The sequence below is a fragment of the Macaca fascicularis genome, chromosome 3 (genome assembly GCF_037993035.2).
Source record: "Macaca fascicularis isolate 582-1 chromosome 3, T2T-MFA8v1.1".
Lineage (NCBI taxonomy): Eukaryota > Metazoa > Chordata > Mammalia > Primates > Cercopithecidae > Macaca > Macaca fascicularis.
The window spans coordinates 49,677,950-49,696,110 of NC_088377.1; the positions used below are offsets into that span (position 1 = coordinate 49,677,950).

The window sequence follows — 18,161 nt, forward strand, 5'->3', positions numbered from 1 at the left end:
TAGTGAAGGAAGCACTCCATTAACAATTTTGCCTGTCAGCACCACATCGGAGACCATTTCTGATCCTAGCACACCTTCAACACCTCCTGTTGACACCAGCACACCTGTGACCACTTCTACCCACGTCAGTTCATCTCCTACAACTCCTGAAGTCACCACCATGCCAATCTCGACTCCTAGTGAAGGAAGCACTCCATTAACAACTATTCCTGTCAGCACCACACGTGTGACCAGTTCTGAGGGCAGCACCCTTTCAACACTTTCTGTTGACACCACCACACCTGCGACCACTTCTACCCACGTCAGTTCATCTCCTACAACTCCTGAAATCACCACCATGCCAATCTCTACACCTAGTGAAGGAAGCACTCCATTAACCACTATTCCTGTCAGCAACACACATGTGACCAGTTCTGAGGGCAGCACCCTTTCAACACCTTCTGTTGACACCAGCACACCTATGACCACTTCTACGCAAGTCAGTTCATCTACAACTCCTGAAGGTACCAGTATGCCAATCTCTACTCCTAGTGAAGGAAGCACTCCATTAACAATTTTGCCTGTCAGCACCACATCGGTGACCAATTCTGATCCTAGCACACCTTCAACACCTCCTGTTGACACCAGCACACCTGTGACCACTTCTTCCCACGTCAGTTCATCTGCTACAACTCCTGAAATCACCACCATGCCAATCCCTACTCCTAGTGAAGGAAGCACTCCATTAGCAACTATTCCTGTCAGCACTACTAGTCTGACCAGTTCTGAGGGTAGCACCATTTCAACACCTTCTGTTGATATCAGCACACCTGTGACCACTTCTATCCAAGTCAGTTCATCTGCTACAACTCCTGAAGGTACCAGTATGGCAACCTCGACTCCTAGTGAGGGAAGCACTCCATTAACAACTATTCCTGTCAGCACCACACATCTGACCAGTTCTGATGGCAGCACCCTTTCAACACCTTCAGTTTACACCAGCACATCTGTGACCACTTCTACCCAAGTCAGTTCGTCTCCTACAACTCCTGAAGTCACCACCATGCCAATCTCTACTCCTAGTGAAGGAAGCACTCCATTAACAACTATTCCTGTCAGCACCTCACGTGTGACCAGTTCTGAGGGCAGCACCCTTTCAACACCTTCTGTTGACACCAGCACACCTGTGACCACTTCTACCCACGTCAGTTCATCTGCTACAACTCCTGAAGGTACCAGTATTCCAACCTCAATTCCTAGTGATGGAAGCACTCCATTAACAACTATTCCTGTCAGCACCACACGTGTGACCAGTTCTGAGGGCAGCACCCTTTCAACGCTTTCTGTTGACACCAGCACACCTGTGACCACTTCTACCCCCGTCAGTTCATCTCTTACAACTCCTGAAGTCACCACTATGCTAATCTCTACTCCTAGTGAAGGAAGCACTCCATTAACCACTATTCCTGGCAGCACTACACGTGTGACCAGTTCTCAGGGTAGCACCCTTTCAACACCTTCTGTTGAAACCCGCACACCTGTGACCACTTTTATCCCAGTCAGTTCATCTCCTACAACTCCTGAAGGTACCAGTATGCCAATCTCGACTCCTAGTGAAGGAAGCACTCCATTAACAACTATTCCTGTCGGCAGCACACATGTGACCAGTTCTGAGGGTAACACCCTTTCAACACCTTTTGTTGACACCAGCACACCTGTGACCACTTCTACCCAAGTCAGTTCATCTCCTACAACTCCTGAAGGTACCAGTATGCCAATCTTGACTCCTAGTGAAGGAAGCACTCCATTAACAACTATTACTGTCAGCAGCACACATGTGACCAGTTCTGAGGGTAACACCCTTTCAACACCTTTTGTTGACACCAGCACACCTGTGACCACTTCTACTGAGGCCATTTCATCTTCTGCAACTCTTGACAGTACCACCATGTCTGTGTCTATACCCACGGAAATCAGCACCCTTGGGACCACTATTCTTATCAGCTCCACCCCTGTAACGAGGTTTCCTGAGAGTAGCACCCCTTCCATATCATCTGTTGACACCAGCATGTCCGTGACCACTGCCTCTGAAGGAAGTTCATCTCCTACAACTCTTGAAGGCACCACCATGCCTGTGTCAACTACGAGTGAAAGAAGCACTTTACTGACAACTCTCCTCAGCCCTATATCTGTGACGAGTCCTTCTGAGGCCAGCACACTTTCAACACCTCCTGGTGATACCAGCACACCTTTGCTCACCTCTACCAAAGCCAGTTCATCCTCCATACCTGCCAAAGGCACTACCATACATATTTCAACTACCAGTGAAAGAAGCACTCCATTAACAACTCCTCGTGTTAGCACCACACCTCCAACTAGCTTTACTGAGGCCAGCACACCTTCAACACCTCCTCTTGACACAAGAACAACTTTTACCCCTTCTACTGAAGCTGCCTCAACTCCCACCATTCCTGTAGCCACCACCAGATCTGTATCAATGACCACAGAAGGAAGCACACCTGGGACAACCATTTTTATTCCCACCACTTCTGTCACCAGTTCTACCTCTGATGTCATTCCTGCAACAACTGGTGCTGTATCTACCCCTGTGATAACTTCCACAGAATTAAACACACCATCAACCTCTACTAGTAGTACCACCACATCTTTTTCAACTACTAAGGAATTTACAACAACTGCAATGACTACTGCAGCCCCTCTCACATATGTGACCATGTCTACTGCCCCCAGCACAACCAGCAGAGGCTCCACTACTTCTGCATCAACACTTTCTGCAGCCAGTACACCTCACACCTCTGCTTCTGTCACCACCCATCCTGTGACCCCTTCATCAGAATCCAGCAGGCCGTCAACAATCACTTCTCACACCATCCCACCTATATTTCCTCCTGCTCACTCCAGTACACCTCCAACAACCTCTGCCTCCTCCACGGCTGTGATCCCTGAGACTGTCACTACCATGACCACTGGGCCAAAACCCAGCACAAGGACTGCTTCCTCCTCCACGGTGACCACCACCACTGTCCCCACGACTACTTCTACAATTAAGAGCACCCCCACCTCAACTACTGTGCCAACAACCACAACATGTAAGTGATTTCTTGAATTTTCCCTTTTTTAAATTATACTTTAAGTTCTAGGGTACATGTGCACAACATGCAGGTTTGTTACATATGTGTACATGTGCCATGCTGGTTTGCTGCACCCATTAACTCATCATTTACATTAGGTATTTCTCCTAATGTTATCCCTCCCTCATCCCTCCACCCCACAGCAGACCCTGGTGTGTGATGTTTCCCGCCCCGTGTCCAAGTGATCTCATTGTTCAGTTCCCACCTATGAGTGAGAACATGCAGTGTTTGGTTTTCTGTCCTTGCGATAGTTTGCTCAGAAGGTTTCCACCTTCATCCATGTCTCTACAAAGGACTTGAACTCATCGTTTTTTATGACTGCATAGTATTCCATGGAGTGAACAGGCAACCTACAGAATGGCAGAAAATTTTTGCAATCTACTTATCTGACAAAGGGCTAATATCCAGAATCTACAAAGAACTTAAACAAATGTACAAGAAAAAAATCAAACAACCCCATCAAAAAGTGAGCAACGGATAAGAACAGACACTTTTCAAAAGAATTTACCTTTTTGAAACTGACCTTTCTTTTCAATCTCCACTCACTACTTTTTGTGGTTTTCTTCTTAAACATTTACTCCTAAACTCCTTTTGATCTGACTTACTTGTTTTCCAATTGATAAAACTCGCATCAAGGTTTTCTGTCTCAGCACTCTCTCACTTCTCCACTCTCGCTGTTTCTTGCACAAGTTCCCCTTTTTTGAACAAAGTATTACCTCTCTTTGCCTGGGCACCTCAATCTCCAGTATTCTGTCCACAAGTCCTGTTTTCCCTCTTTTGTATTCTGCAGGTCTCTGTTCCATTGCACTTTGTATGCCATAATGTTATTAACTCTGAGTGGTTTATTTATGTTTTATTTTAAACTTTTTAGTTTACTTTGTAAACTTTCTAGTGGATTTTCTCACTGATTTTGTTCATACTAAAGTACAAACTTTTTTTTTTTCCAGACGGTTTTTGCCAATTCATTCATGTGTACCTTTGTCAAGTATCTCTGCCACCATTCACTTTTATTTTGATTCATCTTATCCCCTGAGCATCCGCTATAGAAGCAAAAGAGGATTCCTTCACTTCTATCAGCTCTGAATTCTACCTCCAATGCCTATGAGTGTTTTGCTGTCCTTACGTATCCCTCTCCTTTCTCTGACTCAAGAACTTTCACTCAGCCTTCTTCTATCTTGTTAGGGTAAGAATTGCACCATCCAATACCTGCTATTATAATATCCTGTATATTGTATTACATGAATCATGTAATATACTGATAGACCTGTGAGTATGACTCCCAGATTAAGAATATTTTGCATACATTTTTAAAAGTATGTTAGTTAAAATACCTGAAAACTCTGATTTATTTAGATGACTAGGCTCACAGGTATATGATCTGTGTCTGCCCACAGAACTGCCGAATCCCATCTTGAATTGATGACGGTGAAGGTGGTTCTTCAGTTTTTGACTACTACGTTTTCTCTGGACTTTGTGATTTTTTCCTCTGCTCAATTCTACTTTGCCTGAGCTTTTCTTTTTCTTTTTCTTTTCTGATGGAGTTTCACTCTTGTTGCCCAGGCTGGAGTGCAATGGCGCGATCACGGTTCACTGCAACCTCCACTCCCCAGGTTCAAGCGATTCTCTCACCTCAGCCTCCCGCGTAGCTGGGGTTAGAGCGCACGCCAACACACCCAGCTAATTTTTGTAGTTTTGGTAGAGACAGGGTTTCACCATGTTGGCCAGGCTGGTCTTGAACTCCTGACCTCAGGTGATCCACCTGCCTCAGCTTCCCAAAGTGTTAGGATTACAGGTGTGAACCACCATGGCTGGCTGGATTTTCTATCATATGGCTTTTTTCTCTTGATTCTCTCCAATATGTCTTTGTCTTCTTGAGCTCTCCGATTCTCAGATGAGTGGTCTGAGCATTTTCAGGTGGGAGATCTGGACCTTGTATTTCCAGGAAGCCTCGTAGGTGTCTCACGACAAAGGCCAAGTGGCTGCAATGCCACTGGACCTACTATCTGGTGTCGGTCGCATCTTTAAAAGCAGATTGTCCTCCTTCTGTCTTCCTCCTCTTCCCCAGAGATTGGCCTTCCCTTTAGACTGTTGAGCAATGGGTGAACGCACCCCAGCGTCTGCTTCTGTTGTTCTAACCCGTGTTTTGGCACTTAGCTCAGATCTGGGCATCTTCAGTAATGAAAGCGAGAAAGAGACGGAGGGAGGAGACTGATTTATGTATGGGTAAACCCATAGGATGTATGGGTTTCCGGTGTGCCCAGGACTCTTGACTTCTCTCTTCTATTCTTTCCAAACGTCTTGGAGCAAAAGCCCATAAATAGAGGCTGCATGATGTGATTTTCATGAGTGTGGATCCTGCTCTCTGAGTCTGTTTAGGGTAAACCAGAAGGCAGGGGTGAGGCAGGTCTTTGCAGAGTCTATACATACCTCATGCCCTTCCCCAGACAAAACACACCTTGAATACTGATCTACCCAGGCACAGCGATTTTCAAGAAAAACCAAAGTAAACAGAGCTTTAGATTTTCCAGGTTGGTTGGCACGGATATTCAAGAGTTGGCTATCACTACTTCCTACCTATTTAAACTAAGAGGAGTTTATTTGTTGTACTGCAATTTAAAAAGGAGTTGTTAGGCTGGGCGTGATGGCTCACACCTGTAATCCCAGCATTTTGTGAGGCTGAGACTGGAGGATTTGTTAAGGCCAGGAGTTTGAGACCAGCCTGGGCAACAGAGCAAGACCCCATCTCTACAGAAAAATTTGAAAAATAAGCCAGACATGGTGATTCATGCCTGCAGTCCCAGTTACATGGGAGGCTAAGGTGGGAAGATTGCTTAAGCCCAGTAGGTCAAGGCTATAGTGAGCTATGATTGCACCACTACACTCCAACCTGAATGACATGGTGAGACTCTGTCTCAAAAAAAAAACAATAAAATAAGGTCTAGACTCCTCCCTCAAACTCCACATCCCAGTAAATTAAAAAGAATCAGAAAGAGTCATAACAGTAACGATTGCCAGTATGGGCTTTTCCAAAGCAGGTGTTGAAGAACAACGACCATCTTTCTCATTTTCAACCTGGGTGGAATCTAGACTGGTCAAGTTCACCTGGGTTTTTCCTTCCTCAGCCCTGACTGTGTCGTTCACCTCTCACAATGTCAGATTTCTCTTTCTTCACGTTTTCGGGGTAAAGTCAAGCATGCTGGACTAGGACTGGGTGAAGTGTAGCCTAAACGTGGACCCATGGAGAGGTGGCTTAGCCTCTCTCTGCCTCACTTTGCGTATCTGTGAAGAGAGGATAATGGTAACTGTCCTGTGCACCCCCGGGGTCTCATGAGAGTATCAAATTAGGCAGTGTTGGAGCCGGGCATGGTGGCTCACACCTGTAATCCTAGCATTTTGGGAGGCCGAAGTGGGCAGATCACCTGAGGGCAGGAGTTTGAGACCAACCTGGCCAAACAGGTGAAACCCTGTCTCTACTAAAAATACAAAAACTTAGCTGGGTGTGGTGGCGTGCGCCTGTAATCTCAGCTACTCGGGAGGCTGAGGCAGGAGAATCGCTTGAACCTGGGAGGTGGAGGTTGCAGTGAGCCACGATCGCGCCATTGCACTCCAGCCTGGGTGACAAGTGGGAAACTCAGACCCAAAAAACAAAAACAAATTAGGCAGTGTCTGTGCAAATGCATTGTAAGCTGTAAAGTGCTGTGCTCAACATATAAACACAGTAGATCCCTGTTCCTTTCAGTGAGCTGCCTCAATGGAGGAACTTGGAAAGAAAACTTCTGTGATTATTCCACAGGCGTTGGAGATCAATGCCAGGAGGACACTCACTGCAATAATGGAGGCACCTGGGTTCAGAACAAGTGCCAGTGTCCCACCCCCTATGATGGGGAGCGGTGTAATGAGGTGGTCAACAGCATTGACATAGGTGAGTGCAACTCCAGGCCCTCCCCCCTCCCCGTGCCCTGGGACCCAACCTCCATACAGGCACCAGTTCCTACCCCACCTTGATGTGAGGCCAGGAATAGGGCCTCTTCTGGACTGTGGTGTTTTGTTTTGTTTTGTTTTTTTCCACCCAGAGCTAAGAACGCTAAGGTATTACAAGATGAATAAATAGGCCAGGAACGGTGGCTCTCGCCTGTAATCCCAGTGCTTTGGGAGCCTGAGGCAGGATCGCTTGAGGCCAGGAGTTCGAGACCAGCCTGGGCAACATAGTGAGATCTCATTTATTTAAAAAAAAAAAAACAAAACAAAAAACTTAGCTGGGTGTGGTGGCGCATACTTGTAGTCTTAGCTGTTTGGGAGGCTAAGGTGGGAAGATTGCTTGAGCCCAGGAGGTCAAGGCTGCACTGAGCTATGATCTCACCACTTCACTCCAGCCTGGGCAACAGAACAAGACCCTGTCAAAAAAAAGAAAGAAGGAAGGAAGGAAAAAAGAAAGAAAGAAAAGAAAAAGAAAGAAAGGAAAGGAAAGGAAGGGAAAGGAAGGAAGAAAGGAAGGAAGGAAGGAAGGAAGGAAGGAAGGAAGGAAGGAAGGAAGGAAGGAAGGAAGGAAGGAAGGAAAGAGAAAGAAAGAAAGAAAGAGAAAGAGAAAAGAAAATGAATAAAAGAGAAAGAAAAGAAAAGAAAACAAGAAGGTGTATTTTGGATACAAATTTGGCACAAAATTTTACCATAAAATACAATGGAGGTCACTCCCTCCACCTAGGCTGGGGGGCAGAACTTCTGAGTAAGAAACTCAGAGATGCTTTGCTCAGTAAGTCTACCCACCTCAGCGCCACCGGAGACTGTCTCTGCCCAAATGGAACTGACTGTGACAGTGACCAGTGTGAAGTTCACCGATGAGCTAAAAAACCACTCTTCCCAGGAATTCCGGGAGTTCAATAAGACATTCACAGAACAGGTAAGTCTGGGAGAGCAAGGCCCCATGGCCACTCAGTTCCCCCCAGAGCAGAGTTTGCAGGGTAAGAAGGCAGCAGGGGGCTGTTCCCTTGTTAGATGTGCAGGAGTTCCCTCAGGCCCCCACGTCCTCAGGGCTTGCCAGTGGAAGGGGGAAGAGATGAGGCCAGGTTTTACCCGGGGGCTGCAGGAGGCCCCTGAGGCAGGGCAGGTCTCTGGAAAGAAACCACTCCATTTGATGAGTGTGCTATGATGCTGTAGGACAGGAGCATCCCCTGGTCCTGTGCCCTCCTGATGTCCCACGGAGAGGCCCCATGGTCTCTCTGGGATGACACAGTGGCCCCTTGCCTTTCAGATGAACATTGTGTATTCCGGGATCCCTGAGTATGTTGGGGTGAACATCACAAACCTACGGTAAGTGTCTGGGCCCGTGGGAAGAGGGTCTGTGGTGTGGAAGCAGCAGTCATAATTATAAAGGCAATTAGATCTGTGCCTCCTGCATTACCGTGCTCAGGCAGCTATTGCAGAATACCACCAACGGGGCAGCTTAAATAACAGAAATCTATTTCTCCCAGTTCTAGGGGCTGGAGGTCTAAGATGAAGGTGTGGGTGGGTGTGGTTTCTCTGGAGGCCTCTCTCCTTGGCTTGTGGACGGCCACCTTCTTGCTGTGTCTTTGCATCGTCTTTCCTCCGTGCACACCTCCCTGCTGTCTCTGCATATCCAAATTCCCCCTTTTTATAAGGACACCAGTCAGACTCGATGAGGGCCTACACTAATGGTCTCATTTTAACTTACTCACCTCTTTAAAGACCCTATCGCCAAATATGGTCACATTCTGAGGTTCTGGGGGTTAGGGCTTCAATATATAAATGTAGGTGGCACCAGGTGCAGTGGCTCACACCTGTAATCCCAGCACTTTGGGAGGCTGATGTAGAAGGATTATTTGAGGCCAGGAGTTCAAGACCAGCCTGAGGAACATAGCAAGACCTTACCTCTACAAAAAATAGCAGGGCATAGTGGCATGCACCTATAGACCTGGTTACTCAGGAGGCTGAGGCAGGAGGATCACTTGAGCCCAGGAGTCAGAGGTTAGAGTAAACCAGGATCACACCATTGCACTCCAGCCTGGGCAGCAGAGTGAGACTCTGTCTCTAAAACAAAACAAAACAAAACAAAAAAACCAAAAACCTCAAGGATGGCCTCTTCTGTGGTTCCCATTCCTCTATCCATCTTCATCACTGAGGCTTCCCTAAGACTTCCCGGAGACTCACTTTGTAGAAAGTTATCTTAGGCACCACTGCTGGGAGAACTCCTATAGCAGGGGGCCCAGTGCAGTGCCTAGGACAGAGTCATCACCCCAACTGTCCTCCTACCAGCTCTGCCTTCCCTTGGGATCAGAGAGGGTGAAGGCTGTCTGGGATGGATCTGAGAGGTAAGCACCCAATTCTGACCTCAGGACATCTTCCCTTCCCTCCTCAGTCTTGGCAGTGTGGTGGTGGAGCATGACGTCCTCCTAAGAACCAAGTACACACCAGAATACAAGACAGCTTTGGACAATGCCACCGAGGTAGTGAAACAAAAAATCACAAAAGTGACCACAGAGCAAATAATGACCAATGATAATTGCTCAGGTAAACTCTTGGGCTTCTAGGGAGGGAAGGGAGAGGGGATCAGAGCTGGGGCATGACCTTCTTAACAGAGAGGAGGGCTGGGAGTGAGGATGGTTAATGGGCAGGTACAAGAATCACTGTGGGGTCCTAGAGTACCGGGGGTGCAGCCCAAAGAAGCCCCAGGATTGGGCCGAGAGAGTTTTTAACCTTCATCATCCTCCAGCCCATTTTGTCCCTAGGGTAGGGGAAGGGACAAAGGCAAATGGAGACAGCAAGAGAACATGGAGATCCAGGAATTCGTCCCGGAACCTGCAAGGCCAGACATACAAACAGACCAGATCTTGCAGGGTGCCAGGACTAAGGGCTATAGGACAGGGGAGTCTGCTGGAAATGGGGACCCATGGGCCTCGTTACACGGGGGTTCATCTAAGTGTGTGGATCATGGCAGAAGAGGGAAGAAGGAGGCATCGGGAAGGCATGGTGGCTCACGCCTGTAATCCCAGCACTTTGGGAGGCTGAGGCGGGCAGATCACTTGAGGCCAGGAGTTTGAAACCAGCCTAGTCAACATGGTGAAACCCCATCTTTATTAAAAATACAAAATTAGCTGGGCATGGTGGCAGGCACCTGTAGTTCTAGCTACTTGGGAGGCTGAGGCAGGAGAATCACTTAAACCTGGGAAGCAGAGGTTGCAGTGAGCTGAGATTGCACCACAGCACTCCAGCCTGGGTGACAGAGCAAGACTCCATCAGAAAGAAAGAAAAGAAAGAAAGAAAGAAAGAAAGAAAGAAAGAAAGAAAGAAAGAAAGAAAGAAAGAAAGAAAGAAAGAAAGAAAGAAGAAGAAAGAAAGAAAGAAGAAAGAGAGAAAGAGAAGAGAGAGAGAGAGAGAGAGAGAGAGAGAGAGAGAAAGAGAGAAAGAGAGAAGAGAGAGGAGGGAGGGAGGGAGGGAGGGAGGAAGGAAGGAAATAAGAGAAAAGGGAGGCATGGGACAAAAAGGCTCAGGACACTTGGAGGGTCATAGGACGCAAGGCTGATGCTGCTCCTCTGCCGGGGCCACATTCCCACCTCCCCATCACAGCCCACCCCCTTCTCACACACACACACACCTCAGCTCCCTGAGGATGCAGAACAAGCATGTATGTGTCATGAGGGGTTTTATGTGTCTCTTTCACAGCCTTGATGTGTTTCAACACCACTGGCACCCAAGTGCAAAACATTACAGTGACCCAGTACGACCCTGTAGGTAGGTGATAACACAAGGGGTTTGGGGGAAGGCTGGAGAGGTGTGGAGCCCAGGAGGAGCGGGACAGTGCCCCCCCAGCCCCCTGATCATGGCTGCTCCCCATCCCTGCACCCCTCCACCAGAGGAATGCCGGCAGAAGGCCGAGGAATATGAAGACTACTTCCTAGTGGAGTACCGGGACCAGAAACCATACTGCATCAGCCCCTGTGAGTCTGGCTTCAATGCCTCCAAGAACTGTAACCATGGCAAGTGCCAGATGTCTCAAAATGGAGCCCGGTGCCTGTGAGTGCTCCCCCATTTCCTCCAGCCCAGGCCAGATGTCCTGGTCCTCCCCTCCCCTGCAGGGCTTCACCCCAGGCATTGCCTGGAGGCCAAGGTCATGGGACTAGTGTCTCCTGAATGTGTCCAGCTGCAGAGGAATTGGGTTGGGGACGGGGGTAAAACATGAGTAGTTGAGCTCCAAGGCTATGTCCAGAACAGCCTAGCCGTGTCCTGTCTGTGCTAAGGAGGGCTGAGGACAGTAAGAACCTCCTGGGAAGGTTGTCTGACAGGGGGAACAGAGACACAGCCTTGCTCTCTCTCCAGAGAGAGAACAAGACCCTCTTCTGGTGAAATAGAAACAGAAGGTTACACACCCACATGAGGAGTGGGGAGAACCCCTCTAGCCCAGTCACAGAGGTAGGAAAGCAAAGAAAAACGTTGCCACTTGAAACAGAACCAAAGAGAGAGACCAGATGGAGCATCAGGTGCGGGAAGAAGCCACATGTGGGCAAAGACCTCAGTAGTCAGTTTTGGAAAGCTTCCTGGAAGAGGGGGTCACAAGCTGGAAAGGGGAAGAAAGGAACAGGGTTTAGAGAGGGCATCTCAAGGCAGCAGGGAGGAAGAGCTTCAGGGGTGTAACGGGAGCTCTGGATCAGGGCTGCAGCCTGGCTTTCTTGACAGAGAGGAGGGCTGGAAGTGAGGATGGTTAATGGGTGGATGCAAGATCACTGTGGGGTCCTGGAGTCCCTAGGGGTGCATCCCAGGGAAGACCCACGGTTGGGCCAACTGTCCTAGGTCCTGGGTTGCAACTGGAGGCAAAACCTAAAAGCCTGGAGTGGGAACTGAGCTCATTTGAGGACCACCTCCAGGGATGCTGGTCTTCATCCCCGTTCATCCTCTCAGGGCGCCTTGCTTTATGCACCCTGGCAATCTCTTCTCACCTCCTCTTCATTAAACACCCACTGGGCAGGGCCCCGGTCTGAAGCTGGTGCTGACTCTGTTCTCTCTCCCCAACCTGCTGCTTCTCTCCCATCTCAGCTGCGTGACCACGGAAACTCACTGGTACAGTGGGGAGGACTGTAACCAGGGCACCCAGAAGAGTCTAGTGTACGGCCTCGTGGGGGCAGGGGTCGTGCTGGTGCTAATCATCCTGGTAGCTCTCCTGATGCTCATTTTCCACTCCAAGAGAGAGGTGAAACGGTGAGCAAGCCCCTACCACCTCCTCTTTCAACTCCCTCCAGCTCCTCCTCTTCCTATGATCCCTCTGCCTCTAATCACTTCATCCTCGAGGTGGACAGTGGGGCAAGCTAAAAATGGGGATACAATTTGTCCCTGGTCCTTGTTCCTGTTCCCCAATCCTAATGGGGTCTCTCTGGTGTTTCCATCAATAGGCAAAAGTACAGATTGTCTCAGTGGTACAAGTGGCAAGAAGAGAACGGTGGACCAACTCCTGGGACCTTCCAAAACATTGGCTTTGACATCTGCCAAGGTATCGGCCTTCCTCTCTGCACTCAGAATGACTCAAAATGTGGAAACAGGCTGGGTGCTGTGGGCTCATGCCTGTAATCCCAGCACTCTGAAAGGCCAAGGCAGGATGATTGCTTGAGGCCAGGAGCTCGAGATCAGCCTGGGCAACAACACAGAAAACTCTATCTCTTTTTTTTTTTTTTTTTTTTTTTTTTTTTTTTTTTTTTTGAGACGGAGTCTCACTCACTCGCCCAGGCTGGAGTGCAGCGGCGCGATCTCAGCTCACTGCAAGCTCCGCCTCCCGGCTTCACCCCATTCTCCTGCCTCAGCCTCCCGAGTAGCTGGGACTACAGGCGCCCACCACCACGCCCAGCTAATTTTTTGTATTTTTAGTAGAGACAGGGTTTCACCGTGTTAGCCAGGATGGTCTCGATCTCCTGACCTCATGATCCGCCCGCCTCGGCCTCCCAAAGTGCTGGGATTACAGGCATGAGCCGCCGCGCCCAGCCAAACTCTATCTCTTAAAAAAAAAAAAAAAAAGGGAGGCTGAGGCAGGTGGACCACTTGAGGTCAGTAGCTTGAGACCAGCCTGGACCACATAGTGAAACCCTGTCTCAGCTGAGTGTGGTGGCAGGTGCCTGTAATCCCAGCTACTCGGGAGGCTGAGGCAGGAGAATCACTTGAACCCGGGAGGCAGAGATTGCAGTTAGCCGAGATTGTGCCATTGCACTCCAGCCTGGGCAACAAGCATGAAACTCCATCTCAAAAAAATATAAAATAAAAAATTGCTTTAATTATCTGGGCGTGATGGCATGCACCTCTAGTCCCAGCAACTTGGGAGGCTGAGGCAGGAGAATTGCTTGAGCCTGGGAGATGGAGGCTGCAGTGAGCCGTGATTGCACCACTGCACTCCAGCCTGGGCAACAGAACAAGACACTGTCTTAAAAAAAAAAAAAAAAAAAAAAAAAAAAAAAAAAAAAAAGTACTTAGGAGGCACCTGGGAAGACCCTGGGGCTTAAAGTGTGAAGGGGGAAAATATTTCCCACTCCAAAATGTTTGGCTCTACAGCTAAAACCTTATTTCCATTACTGACTCCTGTGAGACCCTGGATGGGGCATAGTGAACTGAACCACTGGGGAGACACAGGTTCCTTGAGGGTGGTAGATTTCCCTAATGCAGAGATCAATGCTCGGGAGTGGGTGAGCTCATTAGCAGGGGAGTTGTTCCTCAGTAAAGAGACTAATGTTAGATTTTGCTAGGTTAAAGGCACGTGTTAAAATTTCTAAAACTAGAGTCTTTAACTTCTAAAGAAGGAAATATGTGGAATGAGAAATTTCTCAAAATAGTCTTTAAATTCTAAAGAAGGGGAAGATTAGAATGAGGAAAAAGTCCAGTCAACCCACAAAGAGCAGGAAAGGGAGAAAAAGAAAAAGGAGGTGGGATGCAGTGGCTCATGCTTATAGTCCCAACGCTTTGGGAGGCCGAGGCTGGAGGATCGCTTGAGGCCAGGCAAGACCAGCCTGGACAACATAACGAGATCAAAAAATTAAAAAAATTAGCCAGGCACAGTGGTGCATGCCTGTAATCCTAGCTTCTGAGTCAGGAGGATCACTTGAGCCCAGGAGGTCAAGGCTGCAGTGAGTTATGATTACACCACTGCACTCTAGCCTGGGCAACAGAGCAAGACCCTGTCTCTTAAAAAAAAAAAAAAAAAAAAGAGAGAGAGAAAAGAAAAGAAGAAGAAGAAGGTGGGGCATGGTGGCTCATGCCTGTAATCCTAGCACTTTGGGAGGCTGAGGCTAGTGGGTCACCTGAGGTCAGGAGCCCAGCCTGGCCAACATGGTAAAACCCCATCTCTACTAAAAATACAAAAATTAGCTGAGTGTGGTGGCGTGTGCCTGTAATCCCAACTACCTGGGAGGCTGAGGCAGGAGAATCGCTGGAACCTGGGAGGTGCAGGCTGCAGTGAGCTGAAATTGCACCACTGCACTCCAGCCGGGGCAACAGAGCAAGATTCTGTCGAAGAAGAAGGAGGAAGAGGAAGAGGAGGAGGAGGAGAAGGAGGAGAAGGAGGAAGGGGAAGAAGAAGAGGAGATAGGACACATAGAAAATACAAAATAGTGGCTGGGCGCAGTGGCTCACCCTGTAATCCCAGCACTTTGGGAGGCTGAGGCAGGTGGATCATGAGGTCAGAAGATTGAGACCATCCTGGCTAACACAGTGAAACCCTGTCTCTACTAAAGATAAGAAAAAAAATTAGCCAGGCGTGGTGGTGGGCGCCTGTAGTCCCAGCTACTCGGGAGGCTGAGGCAGGAGAATGGCATGAACCCGGCAGGTGGAGCTTGCAGTGAGCCGAGATCAAGCCACTTAACTCCAGCCTGGGTGACAGAGCGAGACTCCATCTCAAAAAAAAAAAAGAAAATCCAAAATAAAATGATAGGAAGTAATGCAAATATATCACAAAGCATAATACATATAAGTAGATTAAACTCTAGTTTAAAAAGGATTTTTAAAAAAAGAAAACTAGGTATTCACTGTGGGTGGGAGGTACACGTAAATTGGAAACACACAGGTTGGAAACAAAAGTATAGAAAAAACAAAACAGGGTAATACTAAACAAAGTATCTGTTGTTTTGTGTATAGCTTTACTCATTGCAGTCACATACATTTTAAAGCAAAAAGAATTACTAGGGATAAAAATGATCAATATTAGCAAATGGCTTACTCTGTTAGACACAAGTCTAATTTGTATGCTCTATTAATACAATCTCAAAATAGATAAAGCAAAAACTGACAAAGCTACAAAGGAAAATTAACAAATCCACCAGCACGGTGAGAAATTTTTAAAACACCCCTCTTAGTAATTGACAGAAGTCACTGAGGATTACAGAACTTTTGGACAAAATAATTAGCCTTAATACAATACAGAACACCACATTCAACAAATAGAGGGTATTCATTTATTACATGAGTCCACGAGAAAACTTCTAAGGATGGCCACACACAGGACATGAAAAAAGCCTCAACAAACTTATAAAAAATTATTTAAATCAGACGATCTTATCTGACCATAATGCAAGTATGTTAGAAATCAATAACAAAAATATTTTTGGAAAATGAAAACAAAAATCCCATATCTTTGGAATTTTTTTTCAAGTTTCCAAATAATGTATGGATCAGATAAGAGATTATAGTGAAAGTGAGAAAATACTTAGTATTCAGACTCGCGGGATGCAGCTACAGCTGTACTCAGAAAATTCATAGCCTTAATATGTCTGTATTGGGGGCTGCTGAGTCAGGTAGTGTTGACAGTTTGTCACATTTTCAAGAGTTTTCAGTTTCCTAGGGGTAGGGACAAACTCATCCTCCATTGGATGGGATTAAAGGGAGAGATGAAAGTTTGTCCTTCTAACCTCCTGTTTCCATGGTGCTTTCCATCCCTCTAGAAGATGATGACTCCATCCACCTGGAATCCATCTATAGTAATTTCCAGCCCTCCTTGAGACACATAGACCCTGAAACAAAGGTAAGAAGGGCCTGGATGGGATGCTGGCCTCCCCCAACCTTGAGACTTTCTTCTCCTTTCCTGCATGGTAGGACCTTCAGGAAAGCAAAACCATGTTTACAGTTTATTGGTCCAGGTGATTCTCCCAGGTCCATACTGCCAGGAAACAAGCCTAACTCAGGGGAAGAATAAAAGCTAAGTAGCAAGGTGGAATCACCTTCCGTTGACCCCTGAGGCTTCAGATTCTGAGGTTTCCTTCCCCACTGTAAGTACACCCTTGATGGACAACTTACTTAGTTATTTTAATTTGTAAACACACATAAAAGTCAAAATAGTAGTGCAGTAAATACTTACATATTCCATGCAGCTCAGTAAGGCTTAACATGCCATATGTCTCTTTCTTTGTATTGATCTATTCACTAATTTTTGCTGAATAATTTGGAAGTCAGCTGCCAACATTATGACACTTGATCCCTAACCATTTCAGCCCACATTTCCCAATACCACGATTATATCCAATACGTTGATCGTAACTTCACAATATCATCTGATATCCAATTTTTCCAATTAGCCCAAGGACATCTTCTATTACTAGTTTGTTTGTTTTTTTTTTTCCCTCAGATGTAGATACAACAGATTTCACTCACTGACTTCTGTTATGTCTCTTTGGTCTTTTAATCTAGAATGGGCTCCTACATTTTAAAGTATACTGCTTTTCTTAAGAGTCTAGGATGGTTGTCTTGAAAAATGTCTCACACCCCTGGTTTGTTTCATGATGTCATCTAACTTGTCCCCCCTACCCTTAGTATCAGAGGTATTAGAGATATTCTGGGATTGGAAATACTGGAGGTTGGGTCTAAAGGCTTAACTGGAATCAGATTAAACATTTTTATGATATCACAGATAATGCTATTGCCTCACTTCAACAAGTATATAACATCAGATTGTCCCCCCATGGTTAAGGCCAAGATTGGTTACTTGGGCAAAAGGTGACCACTCCTTGATCACTGCCTTAATATGATTTAAACTGGATGGATAGTTGAAGGTAGGAGAAATAACAAGTGTGAACGTCTTCAGGTGCTATGCTCCCTTGACATAGCCCTTTGGGGCAAAGATGAAATCTCCAGCCAGGATACCTGTAAACCTACCTGGTGGAGAGGGGAAGGCACAATTGGTTTGTGCTAGAATCCAGGTAATGGGACAAGTTCTAAACTAACCACTTAGGCCAGGTGCGGTGGCTCATGCCTGCAATCCCAGCACTTCATGAGGCCAAGTCAGGAAGATCGTCTGAAGTCAGGAGTTTGGGACCAGCCTGGGCAACAAAGTGAGACTCTGTCGCTGTAAAAGAAATAATAATAATAGCCAGGCACAGTGGCTCACGCCTGTAATCCTAGCACTTTGGGAGGTCGAGGTAGATAGATCACTTGAGCCCAGGAGTTTGAGACCACCCTGGGCAACATAGCGAAACCTCATCTCTACAAAAAATTTAAAAATTATTCAGGTGTGGTTGTGTGCACATGTAGTCCCAGCTACTTGGGAGGCTGAAGTGGGAGGATCGCTAGAGCCCAGAAGTTACAGGCTGCAGTGAGCCTTGATTGTGCCACTGCACTCCAGTCTAGATGGCAGATTAAGCCTGTCTCAAAAAAATAAAAAAATAAAAATAATTAAACCGAACACTTCCCATCCCAAGCCTCCTTATGCTTCCAAAATCCCAAATTCCTCATGAGCTGAGCCTTCACCTGGTTTTATCTCTCTTTTCAGATCCAAATTCAGAGGCCTCAGGTAAAGACATCATTTTAAGGCATGGAGTTGAGAAGTCTGGGAGTGAGGAGATTCCAGTCCGGCTAAGCTTGGTGGAGCATTTCCCCATTGAGAGCCTTCCATGGGAACTCAATGTTCCCATTGTAAGTACAGGAAACAAGCACTGTACTTACCAAGGAGAAAGAGGAGAGAGATGGCAGTGCTGGGAGAGTCTCAAATAGAAACCCGTGGAAGCTCCAATAGGCTTGCCTTGATATCAGGCTAGGCTTTCCTGCTCAGTTTTCAAAAAG

General features: G+C 47.0%; 1 protein-coding gene across 1 annotated transcript in view; it reads left to right on the forward strand.

The window, feature by feature from the left end:
• MUC17 (mucin 17, cell surface associated) overlaps nucleotides 1–17,910 on the forward strand; it is a 40,845-nt gene extending 22,935 nt beyond the window's left edge. The window contains exons 12-22 of the mRNA XM_065541736.1: nucleotides 53–3,089; nucleotides 6,925–7,053; nucleotides 7,901–8,028; nucleotides 8,380–8,438; nucleotides 9,505–9,656; nucleotides 10,809–10,877; nucleotides 11,000–11,159; nucleotides 12,177–12,338; nucleotides 12,530–12,627; nucleotides 16,055–16,131; nucleotides 17,872–17,910. Of these exons, the coding sequence (XP_065397808.1) occupies nucleotides 53–3,089; nucleotides 6,925–7,053; nucleotides 7,901–8,028; nucleotides 8,380–8,438; nucleotides 9,505–9,656; nucleotides 10,809–10,877; nucleotides 11,000–11,159; nucleotides 12,177–12,338; nucleotides 12,530–12,627; nucleotides 16,055–16,131; nucleotides 17,872–17,910 (4,110 nt within the window). The remainder of the gene's footprint in view (nucleotides 1–52; nucleotides 3,090–6,924; nucleotides 7,054–7,900; nucleotides 8,029–8,379; nucleotides 8,439–9,504; nucleotides 9,657–10,808; nucleotides 10,878–10,999; nucleotides 11,160–12,176; nucleotides 12,339–12,529; nucleotides 12,628–16,054; nucleotides 16,132–17,871) is intronic.
• Nucleotides 17,911–18,161: the final 251 nt, after the last annotated feature.